This window comes from Microcaecilia unicolor, chromosome 3 (assembly GCF_901765095.1).
Source record: "Microcaecilia unicolor chromosome 3, aMicUni1.1, whole genome shotgun sequence".
Lineage (NCBI taxonomy): Eukaryota > Metazoa > Chordata > Amphibia > Gymnophiona > Siphonopidae > Microcaecilia > Microcaecilia unicolor.
Genome location: NC_044033.1, coordinates 219,838,127 through 219,858,692, shown reverse-complemented (window position 1 = coordinate 219,858,692; position 20,566 = coordinate 219,838,127). Strand labels below are relative to the sequence as shown.

General features: G+C 41.7%; 1 protein-coding gene across 1 annotated transcript; it reads right to left on the bottom strand.

The window, feature by feature from the left end:
• Positions 1 to 1,409: 1,409 nt before the first annotated feature.
• On the bottom strand, positions 1,410 to 20,209 carry LOC115464383 (vomeronasal type-2 receptor 26-like). The gene is made up of 4 exons (XM_030194768.1): positions 19,478 to 20,209; positions 18,288 to 18,515; positions 6,420 to 6,546; positions 1,410 to 2,329 (listed from the first exon to the last, which is right to left on the bottom strand). The coding sequence occupies exons 1-4, from the start codon at positions 20,207 to 20,209 to the stop codon at positions 1,410 to 1,412; spliced, it is 2,007 nt and encodes a 668-aa protein (XP_030050628.1).
• Positions 20,210 to 20,566: the final 357 nt, after the last annotated feature.

Below are 20,566 nucleotides of genomic sequence, written 5' to 3'. Positions count from 1 at the left end.
CCACAAGTCTACACCATTACTATAGCCCTAAGGGGTGAAGGGGGGCACCTACATGTGGGTACAGTGGGTTTGGGGGGGTTGGACGACTAAGCATTAAGCAGCACAATTGTAACAGGTAGGGGGGGATGGGCCTGAGTCCACCTGCCTGAAGTCCACTGCACCCCCTAACAACTGCTCCAGGGACCTGCATACTGCTGCCAGGGAGGTGGGTATGACATTTGAGGGTGAAAATAAAAAGTTGTGAAACATCATTTTTTGTGGTGGGAGGGGGTTAGTGACCACTGGGGGAGTCAGGGGAGATCATCCCCGATTCCCTCTGGTGGTAATCTGGTCATTTAGGGCACTTTTTGGGGGCCTTATTCGTGAAAAAACAGGGTCCAGGAAAAGTGCCCTAAATTCTAGCTACAAATGCATACTTATTTTCCATTATCGGCGAAAGGCGCCCATCTCTCCTCGGCCGATAACCACGCCCCAGTTCCACCTTCACCACGCCTCCGACACGCCCCCGTCAACTTTGTATGCTTCCGCGATGGAGTGCAGTTGAAAACGTCCAAAATCGGCTTTCCATTATACCGATTTATTCGTTTTTGTGAGATAAATGTCTATCTCCTGATTTGGGTCGAAATCTAGGCGTTTTTCTCTTTCAATTATAAGGTGGATAGGTTACTCACAGTCAGATGCTCAGGAGTGAAGTCCTGGACACCTATAAGTCAGGCTTACAGTGAGAGTGGGAGCTCAGCAGTTCTGATGGGAATACTACTACTACTACTACTACTATTTAGCATTTCTATAGCGCTACAAGGCATACGCAGCGCTGCACAAACACAGGCAGCGCTGTGAGCTACAGGCTCACAGTGAGAGTGAGAGTTCAGCAGTTCTGATAGAAGTAGAGCCTCAGAAGCAAGCTGCCTATTGTGGGAGGTGCTTTCTGGTATCACCAACCGTCTGCCTGGTTTTAAATTATGTTGTAAAAGATGATGGCTGAGGAAAACCTTCTTTTCTGAACTGACATAAAATGTGTACTAAATTCTATAACTTGGGACTACAGTGAGGCACCTGGATTCTGCCTAGTGTATCTGGAGCTTAATATCAGATCCTCAGAGGTAAGGAGATATTCAGCCCAAATGTTGACAATAGTATTGCATTTAATCTATATAATCAGAACTGCTATATATAAAAGCTGAGGTCCTGAATATTTCAGATATTGTAGTCACCGTGACATAACTATACATTTAAACTAAAATTATAATCTATTCAGATAGTGACTGAATATTGCCTCTATCGAGATAATTTCCCATCCTACCCTTGATCATCTCTCTTGAAGCTGATGAATGTTCAACTGGGTTTGAATACTGGACAAACAATGTACGAGTTGAAATGAAAGATTTTATTGTTATTTTAGCTTTCCTTTAATATTCAGAGAAATTTGACAATTTATTTTTTGTAATATAATTCCTGTTGTTCCTGTCAGGCCTCAACAGAATAATGTAGCACTTGGGGATAAAGATGCACCCCAGTATTCCAGCACTGGAGGCCAGGATAGCAAATATCTCCACTGCTACCATGTACTTGCCCCTAGTGCTCAGGTATGTTGGGATAAAAGACACCCAGACACTGCAGAACACCAGCATGCTGAAGGTGATGTACTTGGCCTCATTGAAACTGTCAGGTAGATTTCTTGCTAGGAAAGCTACAATGAAGCTGATACCAGCCAGAAATCCCAGGTAACCCAGAACACAGTAAAATGCAATTATTGATCCTTCATTACATTCAATTTGAATTGTTCCATCTTCAGTTTGCGTGTTATGATGTGGGAATGGCGGAGCAGTTCCCAACCAGACAAGGCAAAAGAGGACTTGAAGAAGGGAAAAGGAAAGCACTATAGAGTATGAGACCCTGGAACCCATCCATTTCCGGAGCTTGCTTCCAGGCTTAGTGGTCTGAAAAGCCATGATCACAGTGATTGTTTTTGCCAAGACAGAGGAGAGAGAGATGGAGAACGTTATTCCAAAGGCAGTCTGTCGAAGAATGCAGGTCACCTTCTCAGGATGTCCTATGAATATCAATGAGCAGAGAAAACAGAGCATGAGGGAGACTAAGAGAATGTAGCTTAGGTTCCGGTTGTTGGATCTCACAATAGGAGTTTCTCTGTAATTAATGAAGATTCCCAAAATGACAGCAGTGATGAGAAAAAAGAAAATGCTGATAAGCATCAAAATGATTCCCAAAGATTCTTCATGGGAAAGAAAGATTATTATTTTTGGGATGCAGACATCTCTTTTTTCATTGGGCCACTGGTCCTCTGGGCATCTTATACAGTTCTCCATATCTGAGAAGATAGAATATTTTAACTTCTCAAATATAACATCAGATTACAAGAGAGGCTAAATATTGCTCTTAATTTGCAGGGGAGAAGCATGCATGGGCCATAGATTGGGCTGACATTTACATTTACAAGTATCAGAATTTTCTATTCTATTCTGATTTTTCTATACTTCTAATTTCATTCACATTTCAAAATGTTTCTTGTATAGAAAAAGTTTATAAAGACTTCCTAAACTGATAGTAATCTGAAATCCCCAGAGTTGACTAGGAATTGAGTTCCACAGTTTAACTGCGGAAGAGCTAAAGGAATTATCAAAAAACAGTTTATATTGAATTTTGTTCACTGAAGGAAGAGCTAGATTTAGAGTATAATGACTACAAATAGATTGATCCACAGAAGAATAGTATATCAGAGTAATGTGGTCAGATGGACTTGAACCATAGAAGATTGTATAAATTAAACAAACTGTCTTAAATTCAACCCTTGCAGAAACAATCAGCCCATGAAGATCTCTAAGCAAAGGTGTCATATGTTCGTATTTCTTGCAACTAAAGATCATCCTTGCAGAACAGTAGTGCTGTCCAATTCACAATTCAAATCAATTCACCAATTCGTTTTTGGCTAACTGATTTGAATCAATTTTTTAAAATAGGTTTTTTAGTAACTCACTATTACAAGGACAAGAGAGATATAGGGAGTAACACAGAGTAGCGGAAGGAGCACTTATGGTGTATTTTTGTTGCTGGAGGCATGTGTCTCATCAAGGTCTGAAGAAGGAAAGCCTGAGAGTAAGAACAAGGCATATAAGTACATACGTATTGCCACATTGGCATAGACCAAAGGTCCATCAAGTCCAGTGTCCTGTTTCAAACAGTGGCCAATCACAAATACCTGGAAATATCCCAAAAACGTTTAATACATTTTATGCTGCTTATCCCAGAAATAAGCAGAGGATTTTCCCCAATAATAATGGTCAGTTATGCACGTAATGTAATTGGCTAATTTTCACCACATTGGCCCTTAATTGTATCAATAACTGTGTTTAACAAGCAATACATATTTAATAATCAGCAAGTACCAATAATTGGGGTTAACAAGCGCTATCAGGCAATAATTTGTAGTTATGTCGAAAAGTGCAGGGTACCTATGGTAAGTTCCCAACAAGGAATTTTCAAATACTGACTTAATTTTGATATCACTTCACCACATAAGTACATAAGTAATGCCACACTAGGAAAATACCAGGGGTCCATCGAGCCCAGCATCCTGTCCACGACAGCGGCCAATCCAGGATTACATATAGACAATTGATTTTATGTGCACAAATTCTATAAATGGGGCCTAAAGTTGGGCACAAAGTTGGGAAATTGATTATAGAATAGAGTCAGTTATGCACGTAACGTAATTGGCTAATTTTCACCACATTGGCCCTTAATTGTATCAATAACTGTGTTTAACAAGCAATAAATATTTAATAATCAGTAAGTATCAATAATTGGGGTTAACAAGTGTTAACGGGCAATAATTTGTAGTTATGTGTAAAATTGACTTACATTCCTATTCTATAAACTGAGCTCTTAATTTCTATGGTGTGGATCTGGGAAGGGTACTGGTGGGTGAGGGACCTACAAAGCAATCAGATGCCATGTATAGAATGCTGTAATTTACATGCCTTACAGCCTGGCAGGGAGGGTGCTGCCTAGATTCTCATTTTACTACTTTAACCAATAGGATAATATCTGTAGTTCAACCTCAGATGTAGGAAGGATAAGCTGGATCTGACCTTCTGGACATTCTGGCATCTTCCAGAAAGATGGAGAAGTGGGGAGTGAATAGTGGGAAGAACTGGTTGTAGAAGGAAACTTCCCCTGACTATAAAACCTTGATTCACCCTGGAATAGTGTCTTTGCCTTTCCTGAAATTTCCCTGGCCTTTGACCATAGTTGCAATGGGAGACCCTTCAAGCCTAAGCCTTGACTTTATAACCCAGAAAGTTTACTGGCTATACTCTACTGCTCATGCTAGTATACTGAAAGTCTAGGAGTGACTAATGACTATATAGGAGACAGTGGCCACTTAAGCAAATGCCCTGTTAGTTGTGTGAAGGAACGAAGAACTTTCTGCATCCCTCCTGAGGTTCAGAAGAGACGGGAAGACATGGCCTATCCCCAAGATTTTATAAAGGCATAAGAAACTAAATTTTGTGATTTTGACTTCAGTTTATTTTTAATGCTGTTATTGTGATATTACGTGGAGGGGCATAATCGAACGGGGCGCCCAAGTTTTCCTGGGGCTGTCCTCGCAGGACGGCACCGTGAAGGGGCGGGAAACCCGTATTATCGAAACAAGATGGGCGTCCATCTTTCCTTTCGATAATACAGTCGCGCCCAAATCAGCAAATTTAGGTCGACCTTAGAGATGGTCGTACTTACAGATGGTTGGTGATAATGGAAACCGAGCACACCCATCTCAGAAACTACCAAATCCAAGCCATTTGGTCATGGGAGGAGCCAGCATTCGTAGAGCACTGGTCCCACTAAATGAACAGAAAAAGCCCTTCCCTTACCGATCCCTTGGCGATTCGGAAAGGAACGGGCATGCATGAAGGAAATCGCATGCAAATGAGCTGCTCACTGTTATGCGAGGCTGCTCTGTGCATGCCAAAGACGGCTTCATACATGCAGACAAGCTGTGTGTATAATAGCCATCTACAACCTTAGAAAAACAAAACTCCAGGTGGGAGGAGTGGCCTAGTGGTTAGGGTGGTGGACTTTGGTCCTGAGGAACTGAGTTTGATTCCCACTTCAGGAAGAGGCAGCTCCTTGTGACTCTGGGCAACTCCATTGCCCCATGTAAGCTGCATTGAGCCTGCCATGAGTGGGAAAGCATGGGGTACAAATGTAACAAAAAAAAAAAACTATCCAAGTGCTTGTCAGGGATGTTTTCTTTTAAGAGTATGGGTGAAGGACTTCCTTTGCTATGCCTACGTCCCTGTGATGGCATTTGAGGATGTCCAAAATGTGATGTTTCTGTGAGAGGGACATCCATGCCATTGCTATGCCTCTGTAACCCCTTTTGTTTATTTGGATTTTGGATCACAAGTAGCAACAGTGGGATTTGAACTGGCCACATTTGGATTGCAAGACCAATGCTCTAACCACTAGGCCACTCCTCGACTCCCTTGAAATTTGGCTGTCCCTGGGGGGGGGGGGGGGCAGTATGCAGGTCCCTGGGGGGAGATGTGTGTGTTAGCGGAGGAATAACAAAGGCATGGACATCCTTCTTTCAAACATTTTGGATGTTCTCAACTGCCCCCCCCCCCCCCACACACACACACAGGGATGTCCAAATTTCAAGGGATTCAAGGGAGAGGAGTGGCCTAGTGGTTAGAACACTGGTCTTGCAATACAAAGATGGCTGGTTCAAATCCCACTGCTGCTACTTGTGATCCAAAATACAAATAAACAAAGGGGATGTCAGAGGCACAGCAAAGGCATAGACATCCTTCTCATAGAAACATCCACACTTTGGAAGTCCTCAACTGCTGTCACAGGGACAGAGGCATAGCAAAGGACATCCTTTTTTCAGGGTGGGAGGTGGTCAGTGACTACTGGGGGAGTCAGGGGAGGTCATCCCTGATTTCCTCCGGTGGTCATCTGGTCATTTAGGGCACATTTTTGAGGCTTGGTCATAAAAAAAAGGACCAAGTAAAGTTGGCCAAGTGATCGTCAGGGGCGCCCATCATTTTTCCATTATCGCTCGAGGACGCCTATCTGTTAGGCACACCCCAATCCCACCTTCACTACGCCTCTGACACGCCCCTGGGAACTTTGGTCATCCCTGCAACAGAAAGCAGTTGGGGACGCTCCAAATCGGCTTTCGATTATGCCGATTTGGGCGACTCTGAGAGAAGGACGCCCATCTCCCGATCTGTGTCGGAAGATGGGCGCCCTTATTACATATAGCTTTGGACCTCTTGGGTTTCTGCAATTTATGAATCCAAGATAACAGAATAGAATAAAATAATTTCCTTTAAGAAGCGGGGCTGAATAACATGCCACTATGAGCCTCTCATGTATTGTATATCACTCACCAGTTTGATTGGAGATATGTCCAGCTGGACAGGGAATACAGTCATAGCAGCAGACAGGCTTTCCTTCTCTGGGTAATTTCCTGAAGCCAGGAGCACAATTCTGAGTGCATCTGGATTGTGGAGGAGTCTGAGGATTGAAAAAAATATATATCTACCTTCAAATGTCACTGGACTGTAGTTTATAAAATGTAGATTTCTTTCCTGTCCACTTATGGACCAATTCAGACCTTTTCTTTGGGCATCGCATTTGAGGTTTGTTATTTTCCCCTAGAACAGCTAAATTATAGTCAGCTATTTTTCAGAGGAAGTAATATTAAACTACGTTAAAAGTACACATTTGTGTGGAGGTGTTTAGGATGAAGAGAAACATATGGCAGAGTTACTAATCTGGGCTACCATTAAGATGGTACACCTAAAACAGAGCAAAGAAACCTATCAGCTGCTGCATCCATGTTGTCGTTCATTATTGTTGGTAGCATTTTTATTTGATCTCACTTATGCCAGCTTGTGCAGCATAAAGTGCGAATAAATGCGAATAAATGCTGGACCTGTGAAAAAGATGTTGGAAATCTTAAACATATCATCTATTCTTGCCCATATATTCAAGAATATTGGAATTCTGTATGGGACACAATATCTTCCACCTTGAATATTCAAGATGTTTTATCATATAATATAGTTATATGTGGATCACTAACAATACAATCATCAATAGACAAATATCAAGCACAATTACTGGATTTAATGTTACATCAAGCCCTTAGAACACTTTTCTTTTGTTGGAAAGATCTTGACAAAGTAACTTATTTATCATGGTGGAATTCTGTGTGTATTTTAGCTAAATATGAATATGCTGCGGCTGAAAAACATAACTCACTTGTTAAGTACAACAAAATATGGTCTCCTTTACTAAACTCACTACGTAATAACCTTTGTCAGAATTGAAATTATTATTACTCCTGTGACTTATGATTATGATCTGTTATCGAAATAATCCCGGACTTGCCCTAACTTGAACATGTATGCTGATGCTTGTTACTGTTAACTTGTTAAGCTGGCTAATTGCTTTATTTTAGCCATTTGTTATCATTTATAAAACACAATAAAAATATTGGAACTAAAAAAAAAAAAAAAAGAGTAGTAATTAGTTCCAAATTGTAATCAGTGTGTCATTTGAAGGGGGTGATTATAGGGACTAACACCCTAGCAGACATTGCAATCATTCAGAGAGGTTTTCACCTATTAAGGGCCACCAAAACAGACATCATGTTAGGAGAATCAAATGTACAACATTCAGAATTTTATTTTTTACATACAAAAATTAACTGTGGGGAAAACGTGGGATATAAATGTACAATAAATAAAATAAATAGGATGAAACATGGGAGCATTTAACATCTTTTTTTCCTGTGCATGCATCAAAAGAAAAATATGGTATGTGGGACCTTGCGCCTTTTACTTTGTGGAATGCAGTATATATTATAAAAATGCACTTTTTTTTAATTACTACTATTTCAAAGAGAGGTATTGAATAATGAGGGAAAAGAATCTTTCATGCAGAAGTTTTGTCCAGAGTTAGTCTAAATGTGCCAAGAGTTTCCAGTTCAGTTGTATATATTTATTTCTTCTTCAAGTCTGTTTGCATATAAAAGGCATGTTTTTAAAAAAAAGATCTTTTTCCCGGCTATGTGATTGTATATACTAGATTGTGATTTTATTATGCAGACAAACAATACACCACCAAAACACAAAATACAGTAGCAAGCAGCACACTATTAGCTGTCAAGTTCATACAAAATTCACTATTTTCAATGGAAAATAAATCTGTTGGCTGCCTGCTATGTAAATATTCAATCACTGTTTCATTACTGTTACCAAGTAGTACATATTTTGGGCATTTGATTAAAGTTTTGACTGAATAGAACATACCAGTCTTTATCTGCTCTCATCTACTATATTACAATGTTACTATGATCTTAATTCATCCAGACATTATATGCACATAATATCTCTTGTTAAACCTAAAGGTGGAGCCTAAGGGTGGTTAAAACAATTTGTATAGGGGGGGCGCTACTGAGCGTGATAGAAAATGGCGGCTTAATCTCTCAGCTCCCGCTCAGAGTTAAAGAATCCAGCAGATTGCTTACAACTTACCTCGCTTGCTTATAGCAAATTACATCTTAATATTTACCTGATATCATGCCAAACAAATCTCCGAAGGCAGATGTTAAGCAGCCCTCGTCGCTCGCCTCTAAGAAACCTCGTCAAGATTCCTCTTATTAAGTTGCAATGGTGGCCGAGACTGGCAATGAGAAAATCACGATGCAGACCATTAGTGTGAACGTCTCTCTCACAGAGGTATTCTCAAAGATACTCACCTCTCCATTTCCCAATTCAGAGAAGATATTAATGAAATAAAATCTCAGCTTTTACAAACTCAATTGCGCATGGATTCTCTCTCCCTGAAGTGTGAAGCTAACTCCAATGAAATTTCTTCTCTCTGATCAAAAAAATAAAGAGATTGATTCACTTAAAAAATATCTGGAAGATCTCAACAATAGAGCAAGGAGAAACAACTTATGAGTCCTTGGAATTAAAGAAGGTGCAGAGGGCTCTGACTCCATTACGTTTATGGAAAATCTCCTACCCAAGCTTTTGGGTTTAAACTTTAGCCCACCGCTTGAAATTGAAAGAGCCCACAGAGTCACCTCTGGCAAACCTGCACAACAACGTTTCCCTCGACCGATTGTCCTGAAGATTCTCCGCTACCCTCAAACTTTAGCAATTCTGCAAAATGCCAAACTGAAATCGCCTATTTTCTATGATTGTATGAAAGTCTTAATTTTCCAGGATCTCAGCAAGTTCATCGCAGAAAACAACTTCTTGCACAATGTAATCGCCTACAGTCTCTTGGCGCTCAATTTGATCTCCTTTACCCTGCTCAAATGTGGGTGACAATCCACAATTCTGCCTGCACCTTTGATGACCTGGAGGCCCTAAAACGTTTTCTGGACACCTTTTGAGACCTAAACATTAACAAGGTTTGAAATAAACATCTTAATTTCCCTCTTCCAGTCCTTTCTCTCATTTTGGAATTTATTTCCATTGCATAATGAGATTTATATATATTTGCATAATACTTGCTATAATTGTTTAATGTTGCTCTCTTTTCTCCAATTTTTCCAATTATCTCCAATCTCCTAACAATTGTTATTCCCTCAGTATTTGTAAGATTACTTGCTGCAAAAAGTTTTCTGTGCTAGCTCTCTGCAGATTCATACTGTTAAATTTTGAGCCTCTAATTCTCTCAATATGTGTCTCACTTCTCCCTTACCGATTTATTACAATTGTATTGGCATTGTTCTCTGTTCTATGCCATTGTTTTCTCTGAATCCTTTTTACCTAATGTTTTTCTTAATTTTTTCTCCCTCCCACTGTTTTGAGCATATAGGCATACTTGTAATCAGTGGCGTACCAAGGGGGGGGCGGTGGGGGCGGTCCGCCCCGGGTGCACGCCACTGGTGGGGTGCCGCGCGCGCTTGTCCATCGTTCGTTTCATGCTTCCTCTGCCCCGGAACAGGAACTGTTCCGGGGCACAGGGAGCATGGAACGAACGATGGGCAGGTGCACGCAGCACCCCCCCCCCCAGCGGTGCGCACCCGGAGGGGGGTTCTTTCGCGGGGGGGGGGTGTCCTTTTGCTCTTCCTTCCTTCTCGCGCTCTGTCTCCGTGCAGCAGCAGGCGGACGGTGAGCTGAACCTCTCCCTGCGAGGAGGCAGGTGGTAGCTTCCGGGCTGTGGAGATTGGCCGGTTTCAGCCCTTTCCCGCCCTCCGCCTGCTTTTCATTGAGCACAACCGCAGCGGCGGGAACAGGGAGTGCAAACTGCAGAGGTGCTGAGGGCGGCTCGTGGACGGGGCTCGCGCGGGCGGCTGCAGAGACAGTTCAACACGCAGAAGGGGGGCAGATCGCACTGCACCCGGGGAGAGAGGGCGCATCGGCGATCCGCCCCAGGTGTCAGCCCCTCTAGGAATGCCACTGCTTGTAATTCTCCTTTTTGTCAACTTTCCTGCCTATTTGACTTGTGATATAATTGATATATCCTTTTCACAAAAAGCCAAGTCAGTTTTTCTGTTTCCTGTATTATTATCTAACACCTTATATGAAAATTACTTCCATTAACATGAAAGGTTTAAATAACCCTATGAAGAGGAAGAAACTTCTAATATATTTACACAATTTGAACTCTGACTTGGCTTTTATTCAGGAAATGCATCTATCAGATTCAGACTCTAAACGCCTCCAAGACAAAAACTTCTCACGGCACACTCTCCTGCAGTGCACACAAAAAAACGGAGTGGCAATCTTACACAAGAAACCCCTTTCAATTAATATTATTAAACAATCTTGTGATGTGGAAAGCAGATAGGTTAAAGTGGACATCTTGATAAATAATACACCAGTTACTCTCTTAAATATATATGCACCCAACAAAGACTCGCCTGATTTTTTTCATCTACTATTTTCAGAAATCAACAGCTCTCTCCCTAACCCCATAATTTTAGGTGGGGACTTTAACCAAATTCTTGACCCTCTTCTTGAGAGGCTCTCCAATTGCCCCTATTACCAATCCAAAGCTTTTTCTGCCTTACACTCACTCATTTCTTCACTGGGTCTTGTAGACATATGGAGACTGTTTAATCCCACAAAAAAAGACTTCACCTTCTTCTCCCCACCTCACATGAGTTACTCAAGAATCAACTGTTTCCTGATCTCCAAAACTCTCATACCTAGTGTAGCTAATTCCCAAATTCACAGTAGGAATATATCTGACCATTCCGCTATCTCATTATACTTCTCAAATATCTCAACCACTAAAAAATCTTTAGCTTGGAGACTCAACACTTCCCTGTTAAAGTATGACTCTTTTATACCTCTGTTGAAAAAAACCCACTGAAGATTATTTTACCAATAATCCTCTACATAATTCTCCTGTTAATATATGGTGGGATGCCTATGAGGCCACTATCAGAGGAGTTATAACAAATTACTCTGTGGGAGTATATATATATATATATATATATATATATATATATATATATATATATATATATATATATAAGTTAGATCTATTGGAAAATGAAACTAAATCTCTTGAAAAACAATAACCAGAAACCAAAAGTTCATGACGTATATCACAGTGGCGTAGCCAGAAGTCAATTTTTGGGTGGGCCAACAGGTTGGATGGTTGGGCACTAGACAGTGGTGTGCTGGTAAATGTTTAGCAACAGGCTTTCTCCCCGGACCACCTCTGCGCCCCCCCCCCCCCCCCGTCCACCTCCCCTCAAAATTGCAGAGCTGGCTATAGCCGGGGAGAGAGCCTGGGGGGGGGGGGGGGAGGCAATACATTACTCTCTCCAGGAAAAAAAAAAATTAAATGATCCCAGGTTCCAATCTAATTCATGTTTAATATGGGATAAAATGCCATAAATAGTAAATAAATATAAACTTTTAATGTTGAGCATCTGATTCTCAAAGTGGACATAGTCGAAACACTATAATGAAAATTGTCTGGTGATTTTGTTTTTCTGATCATGCTGGCCCAGTATCTGATTCTGCTGCTATCTGTCCTCTTAACTCCGTTTCCAGGGCTTCCTTTCCATTTATTTCTTTACTTTCTGCCTTTCGTCTTCATTTCTTGCTCTATATCCGTAAGTAGAAGCTGGGTCCTCTGCAGACTTGACTGTCCAGTGGATCCAGCTGCCTATTTTCTTCATCCACATGCAGTTTTTCTCCTCTCTTCCTTTTCCCTCATCTCATCCCCTTCCTCACTCTTCCATCCCCTCCATCCATGTCCAGCATTTCTTCTCTCTCCCCTGCCCTCCCCTCCATTCATGCCCAGCAACCCTCCTCTCCCCTGCCCTCCCCTCCATTCACCCATGTCCAGCAACCTTCCTCTCTCCTTTTTCCTCCCCTCCATCCATCCATGTCCAGCAACTCTCCCCTCCCCTCCATCCATTCATACCCAACAATTCTCTTCTCTCCCCTGCCCCCCTCTATCCATCCATACCCAGCAATTCTCTTCTCTCCCCTGTCCCCTCCATCCATCCATCCCCAGCAATTCTCTTCTCTCCCCTGCCCCCCTCCATTCATCCATACCCAGCAATTCTCTTCTCTCCCCTGCCCCCCTCCATTCATCCATACCCAGCAATTCTCTTCTCTCCCCTGCCCCCCTCCATTCATCCATACTCTAAGGTCCTTTCCTTCTTCCCCACCTGTTAATAGCCTAGAACAGGAAAAGATTAAAGGTTCTCTGTGATAATACACAGATTCCATACAAATTCAATTTAAACTTTATAGACAATCCTGATACTGTATGGTGAAAAGCATTTTATCAGATCTCTTTACAGATAAATCTTCGTGGAATCCATGGGGATGCTTGCAAATAGTCCATATTAGGCTGGCATGGAGGATGTTTCCAAGGAAGCAGGACTATACAAGTGAGGAGCAAGTTGCTGCATATGCAATAGTTCTCTTACCCATCTCAAAAAGGTGCTGAACCTTGACTTGTAGACTGTAGTGGGGATGGAGAGGAGCCAGGTAGCCCCCCTCCCATTCATTTGGTGTGGACAACAGATGTACTGAAGAGCAGTTTCTGCTTCTGCTTCTTTTTCTTTCCTCCCTTTTCCACCACGAGTGGATGAGAAACAGGTAGGGTGTCTAATTTAAGGAAGGCAGCTTCAATGGCTTCACTAAAGGAGTTCTGGAAGCTAGGTACTGGGGCCTGGTCAGAACCATCACTTTCACCATCACTATCTGTAGCAGCAAGAAGTGTTGGGCTGTTTTTACCTTTTCTCATTGGGGTAGATTTTGGCCACACTTCACATTTTGCTTTCCTTGTGCTCAGCATTTGTGCAAAGGAAGGTACACGAGACCCCTCTTCCCCCTTGAGCAACGAACCATCTTGTCTCATCACTGGGGAAAATGGAAGTAACATTTAGAGCGCTGTTTAGATCCATTTTGATTCTTTCCATTGTTTTTGGGCTTAGAGTCAGTGGCGGGTCTGGCGGAGCCTGAGCGAGTCTGGCCTTTGCTGGCATTGCCGCAACCACAGGTGTCCATGTCCGGAGCGGTGCTCAAGGGCATAGACAGCGGAGGGCTGAGCAGAGCGCTGGCAAGGGCGCTGAGACAGTGGATACCGAGGCTCATGGCGTTCCAGGCCTGCGGGCGTCGCGGCGGGAGCTCCGGAACCATGGCGACATCTTCCTTCGAGTGTAGACACTAAACCTACTACAGATGACAGAAATGACTCTGACAGAAAGGAAGGGTAATGGAAGTTGTGATAATGTCGGGACGCGGCAGAGGAGACGCTTCCGGGTTAGAAGTAGGAGGCAGCGTGTATGAATCGCTACAGCTGCTGCTGAGTGCTGAGACGGATGGAGATAGATTCATACATGCTGCGATCGTGGTTGCTGCCTCCACTGCTGGGTGGGCCTGAACCCAAATTGGATGGGCCTAGGCCCACCCAGGCCCACCCGTGACTACGCCCCCGGTATATCAAAATTTTCTTTTCAATAGATATAACTTAAACTCCATTCTTAGTCAAGAGGCCCTTTCCTCCATAAATATTCCGAAATCTGTCTAATAAATCAGGACATTTGCTAGCAGAGTTTCTTAAAGCAAAACAAAGTCACGCCTGCGTATCTCACATAATTGATTCCTTAGGAAATCCACACTATACAGACTCTCAAAGAGCTCTACAATTCTCCAAATTTAACAACTTTATACTTCAGAAACTCTTCTCTGAGTCCTCCATTGACAACTTTATGAAAAATTTGAGTCAATCTTTATTATCACAATCTCAAAAAGCTATTCTAGATAAAAATATTTCCTTAGATGAAATCATCAAGGCTATTAAAGAGATTCCCCATAATAAAGCCCCAGGTAATGTATATGCCTTCCTATACTTGGCCTATGACTAAGGGCTAGGCCTAAGGCCTGTACTGTCAGTTTGGTTCTCACAAGTTAGCCTACTAACTCAGCATCTTGTGTAACAATCATTGCCTTCTCAGGAGCTGAGAACTGACACTTCATAACATTTGTTTGCAGCTGAGTAGGCTTTTCATATAAGGTGGATGTAACCTTGATAGTTGCTAAGGGACTGAGGACACAGTGAAGCCTACCAGTATGTTGCATTTGTGGAGAGAGACAGAGAGAGGACACAAGGGTATTGTTCTATGTAATTTTTTTGCTCTGTGACTAACTGCACGCTATACTGATAATTGACTAGCCAATGGCCACAGACTGTTCACGTGCAAACACATCGGAGAGACTGATAGAATTCATGACCAATCCATATATGGTAGAAGGCAACCTAATGGTGTCAGTTTATGGGAAATCACATGATTTATAAGAAATGGAATTTGCAACAGTATATATGTGATGTCTGGGAGGTGTTAGCTGAGCAGTCCTTGTCTTTCAGGATGCGCATTTGCTGACTGACAACCTGCTTCAGGGAGAGAACTATTGTTTGTATTTTTTTTGGCTCTGTGATAATAAAGGTAATTACTGGCTGCGCGTAACGGAGTCTAAGTTCTCTTTCTTATTTTTTCAACTGTTGGGGCTGTAGTGCTTTCTCTTTCCATGGGGGCTAAGGGACAGAAATACACAATGGCTTACCCATAGAATTTTATGCAACTTTAGCAGATATTTTTAGTCCCAAATTGCTTATTTTATTTGACCATCTCCTTCTTCACTCTGGTGATAAGGGTTCTTTCCTAGAATCTTAAATTGTTGTCATCCACAAACCAGGCAGAGACCCTTCTAATGTCTCAAATTACTAACCAATCTCTCTTATTAATATTGACACCAAGATCTATGCCAAAATTCTTGCTAATCACATAAAATCTGTGATATCCTCACATTCATCGTGATCAAAATGGTTTCATACCTGGTAGAATGTCCAGTGATAACGCTAGACTACTTTGGAATATACTAGCTCACACACATGACTTTGACTCTCCATTAATAACCCTTTCCTTAGATGCAGAAAAGGCCTAGGACAGAATCGAATGTCCCTTTCTTTTCAAAACTCTCCAATGGTTTGGCTTTGGTGAAAAGTTTCTCAATATGATTAAATTTCTTTATGAGTCTCCTCAAGCCTTTATTTTCACCAACAGCATCACTTCTCCAAAATTCACATTATATAGAGGCACTAAGCAGGGTTGTCCCCTCTCCCCCCTGTTATTTAATCTAGCCCTGGAACCCCTAGCTATTTCAATCCGCTCAAACCAAAATATTTTGGGAATTACCACTATAAATTATCCATCTATGTTTCAGACATATACATCAACTCATTCCCATGATGTTACTGAACTCTATTATTTTGTTTCACTATATTTTCAAATGTAAGCCACACGGAACCCAAGTTTCTTGGGATAATGTGGGATATAAATCTAAAAAAAAAGTCCTTTATCCTCCACCTTTTATGGCACTGCTTATCCAGCTAGATGGTGATAGCACAAGGAAAGCAATTTTGATGCAACTCAAAATAATCTGTTCCTTAGCTGGGCCCTAGTCTTACCATATTGAAAATGCAACCATGCCATGCCTCTGTGGTTTTGTTCCGCTAATAAGTGAAACGATTAACTGGATTTCTTGAAGTTATTATATATTCTTTGGATGCATGACTAGGAACAAAAATGCACACTTATTTATGCAATATCACAATTCCTCATGTACAGCCACAAAACAACATTTTAGGGTAATGTTCATAATTAGCTTCTTTTATTATAGACCAGATAGAAGACATTAGAGTTTTCAGTTTGGGCATAGTATAAGTCATCACAAGAACAAAATATGTGAAAACCAATGGACTGCATTAAATGCTTATAGCCCATTTAGGAGTCCTTTTACTAAGCTGCAGTATAAGGACTGCAGGAATTTTAGACTTTTTATAGATGGACAACGGATAGGCAGTCCGTTATTTCTAATAAGCTTTTACTATTGTTTTCAATAGCATTTACTATTGTTTTGGGTGAACCAATCTGGCGGCAAATTCTGCCTACTGGTGGCAAGCTCCGCCTGTCTCAGATCAGCTGCCGATACCTAGTCCATTACTGCTATTCGAATATGAAACGATTTTAAAGAAATTATTTGTAAATGATCAAATACAAACTATGGTTTGTATAAATCAATGGGTCTGATATTGAAACCAGGGGAGGCAAGCCGGCTAAGTCCCGCAGTCAGCACCAAGCCTGGACATTCAATGCCGGGCTGTTTCTAGTGACTGACATTGAATATTCAGAGGTTTTATTTGGTCGATTTAAACTTTAGTGGCCAAATGAATATTTAGAGCTGACCAGTTAAGTTTAAACCACACAAAGATAACCTGCTGTTTAGGTGGCATGATTTGATCGCCAAACTTATCCAGTGATGCGTTGAATATTCGCAGTTAGCCAGTTAGCTGCTATATGCTGACCTGAAATATAAAGCGGGAAATGGTGCTCATCCCCTGCTGAATATCAGAGATAGCTGGTTAAGTGCTATTTAAATCGGCCAGGAGTCATTCCTGTCCGGTTAAATAGTGCTAAATATCAGGAGAAGCCCCGACGCTGGCAGGCTGACTGTGAATCGCCGGTGCCAGAGGGAGAACGCTTCGGGAAGTAAAAGTGACCTCGCGGAAGGGAGAGCACGGGCAGAAGAAGAGATAGCAAAAGATTAAAGACTCGGGAGGGAGCAGAAAAAAATATTTATTGGGTTGAGGCGCATAGGCGCCATTTTTTAAAACAGCTGTTTAGGGGGGCGACCGCTCCCCCTGCGCCCCACCATGCTACACTTCTGTATAGCTCCCATACCTTGGGTGCTGAGCCCCCCAAATCCCCCGCAAAACCCACTCTGCACAACTCTACACCACTACCATAGCCCTAAGGGTGAAGGGGGGCACCTACATGTGGGTATAGTGGGTTTTGGTGGAGGTTTGGAGGGCTCCCATTTACCACCACAAGTGTAATAGGTAGGGGGGGTTGGGCCTGGGTCCACCTGCCTGAACTGCACTGCACCCACAATAAACTGCTCCAGGGACCTGCATACTGCTGTCAGGGAGCTGGGTATGATATTTCAGGCTGGCATACAGGCTGGCAAAAAAATGTTTAAAAATTTTTTTGGGGGGTGGGAGGGGGTTGGTGACTACTGGCAGAGTAAGGGGAGGTGATCCCTGATTCCCTCTGGTGGTCATCTGGTCAATTGGGGTATTTTTTGAGGCTTGGTCCTAAAAATAAATGGACCAAGTGAAGCCGGCCAAGTGCTCGTCAGTGCCGGCCATCTTTTTTTCAATATCGGCTGAAGCCGGCCATCTCATAACCACGCCCCATCCCGCCTTCCATACCCTTCCGAAACGCTCCCTTTAACTTTGGCCGGTTCCTGCGACAGAAAGCAGTTGGAACCGTCCAAAATCACCTTTCCATTATACCGATTTGGCCGGGTTCGTGAGATGGCCGGCCATCTCCAGATTTGTGTCGGAAGATGGCCAGCGATCTCTCTCGAAAATAAGCTGCCCAATTATCCCTAAGTAACCCTCTGAGGAAATATTTTTCCAATATTTCAGCATGCACTGGAAATGCCACCTGATGGGGGTGGACCGGTGGTTAGAGCTGATATTCAGCAAAAAGTAACCATTTAAGAACTGCTAAATTTCAGCAGATAGCCCTGTACAAATGATATAAATGGCCAGAAGCCTCTCCTGCCTGGTTAAATCACTATGAAAATCGACCCATTAGAATTGTACAAAATCCAATCTACTCTTCTCTGTATAACAGCATGCAATACCTCTTGTATTATTAAGCATCTTATATAATGTTTTATCACTCTAACCTGGGTAAATGAAGCCTCCCAAACTATCATTTTTTCATCGATTGTAAAATCCTCTCCAGAGAGAGCAGAAGGTTTATAACTTCCAACAATTTCATGTTTCAATGTCCCATTGGGGAGATGGATCAGATTAATAATATTGTAGTCAGTGGCTTGGTCTCCGTTCTCATCAAAATATATCTCTTCTCCCAGACTGTTTTTAAAGTGCACATTCTTCAGATAACGATGAAGCTAAAAAAATAAAGGATACATTTTCAGGAATGCCTGGAACTGCCAATTTTCTTTATATGTATGTATTTGAAAAAGAACATTTCTAATCTGTCAATCAGTTTGATGCTCACTCACTTTGGCACACATTACAAATCAACTGACACCAAGGGCCCTGTTTACTAAGGTGTGCTAGTGTTTTCAGTTAAAAATTAGCAAGCGTTAACCATATAGACACCCATAGGAACATTATGGGTATGAACACGGTTAGCGCGTGGTAATGTTTAGCATGCACTAAAAACTCTAGCGTTCCTCTAGCATGGCTTCACAAACAGGGCCCCTAGATTCTTTTCTGGGTAGTGACTCCTAATGTGGACCCTAACATCATTTAGCCATAATTTCATTTATTCTTCCCTAAGTGCATCATTTTGCAATTGTCCACATCGATTTGTATCTGATGTTTGGATGCCCAGTATCCCAGTCCAAAAGGACCCCCTGCAATTTCTCACAATCCGCATGCAATTTAACAATCTTAACCACCCTCCGACTACCAACCAACGTCCCATAGCGTTCATGCCCACTTATAACAGAAATATGAAAAAAACCACTTTTCAACCTACTGCCTGCACCACTCTCAAACCAATCACAGCACAAAAGATTTACTTGACCCCTGAGGCAGGCCTTTGTGCTGAAACACGGCCTTGTTGGGTTGGTTTTATAGCTTTTATGAATTAAAGACTTTTACACTTTGATATCCTCCTTGAGTGTACCTCACTTCTTTGGTTTGGCTGTCACATATTTGATTCCACTTATAATCTGAAGATGAGTTTTTGAAATGAATGCAACACTCTAGACAACACATACAGTAAAAATAAATCTTTTAAATAAATGGACAACACAGAAAGATTTGAACTTCACCCTTTACTCCACAAATTGTTACCAATTCTGTTTTCTGAATATAGCATTCCTTTAGAAAATGATGTTACCTTCCATGGTAAATAATCTGATAATCTCTGTCGGTCTCCATTCCACGTGGTGGTGTTCCCAGAACCAGAGAAAAGCATATCTTTCAGTGCATGTGCCAGGGCATAAACAGCATTGTAAACATCATAACTGTTGGCAAAGTGGGTATTGTCACAGTGGAACATGCCGGAACCATCTTCATCTATACTGCAGGATCTTTTGATGGTTTGGGGGCACTGGTTGCTACACAGTCCAAGCCACCAATCTTCAATTGCAATATAATCAGGAAACAAAATAGGATTTACCTCACGTATAAATTTTAAAAAACTTGGAATAGTTTTCTTTATTCTTGTGAATAGCAAGGTGTTATTCTTGAAACTATTTTCCACTTGATAGGATAAGTAAAACTCAGCTTCAGTTATGGTGATAAAGATCATACCAGGTATATTGAAAATTCTTAACTCCCAAAACAAACTTATTGTAATCTCATTATTAAAGTGAGCAATGATCACATTAGTTGATGATTTATGAATAGTCTCATTAATTTTGTCAAATCTCTCTTGTGACCAATTATTGATGTGACTGATTATTTCTATGAATTCAATGCAAGCTCCATTCTGCTCAATCCCTTCTTTCAGGATCTGGACAAACCTTTGGCTGCTGTCATCATCAGGTGCAATGATACCAACCCAGGTCCACTTGAAATGTTTCAGTAACTTCACGATCCCAGTACAAATGTTAAGAATGCTGGGCATAGCCTGATATAAATACGGAAACTTAATACCATCACTCATGAAAGGATTCTGAAAAGTATAGCTGATCTGTCAAGAAATGTAATTAATTCAGAATTATCTTTGTCTTCCAGAGATTGAAGGAGATATCAACTAAGCTGTGGTAAAATATCTTATTATCACAGTTCAATTTACTGCAGGAGTCAAAAACACAACTTGTAATCATGGTCAGTCTCACAACCTGTATTATTTGTCTGCCATTGAGCATAGGGCTACTAATATGCAGTCCAATGCTTCTGGGCACCATCTTATAGGAGCGAGTGCCCATTAAAGGGGTGTTTCCCATGTCTCCAGAACAGATCTCAACCCTTTGAAGCCACC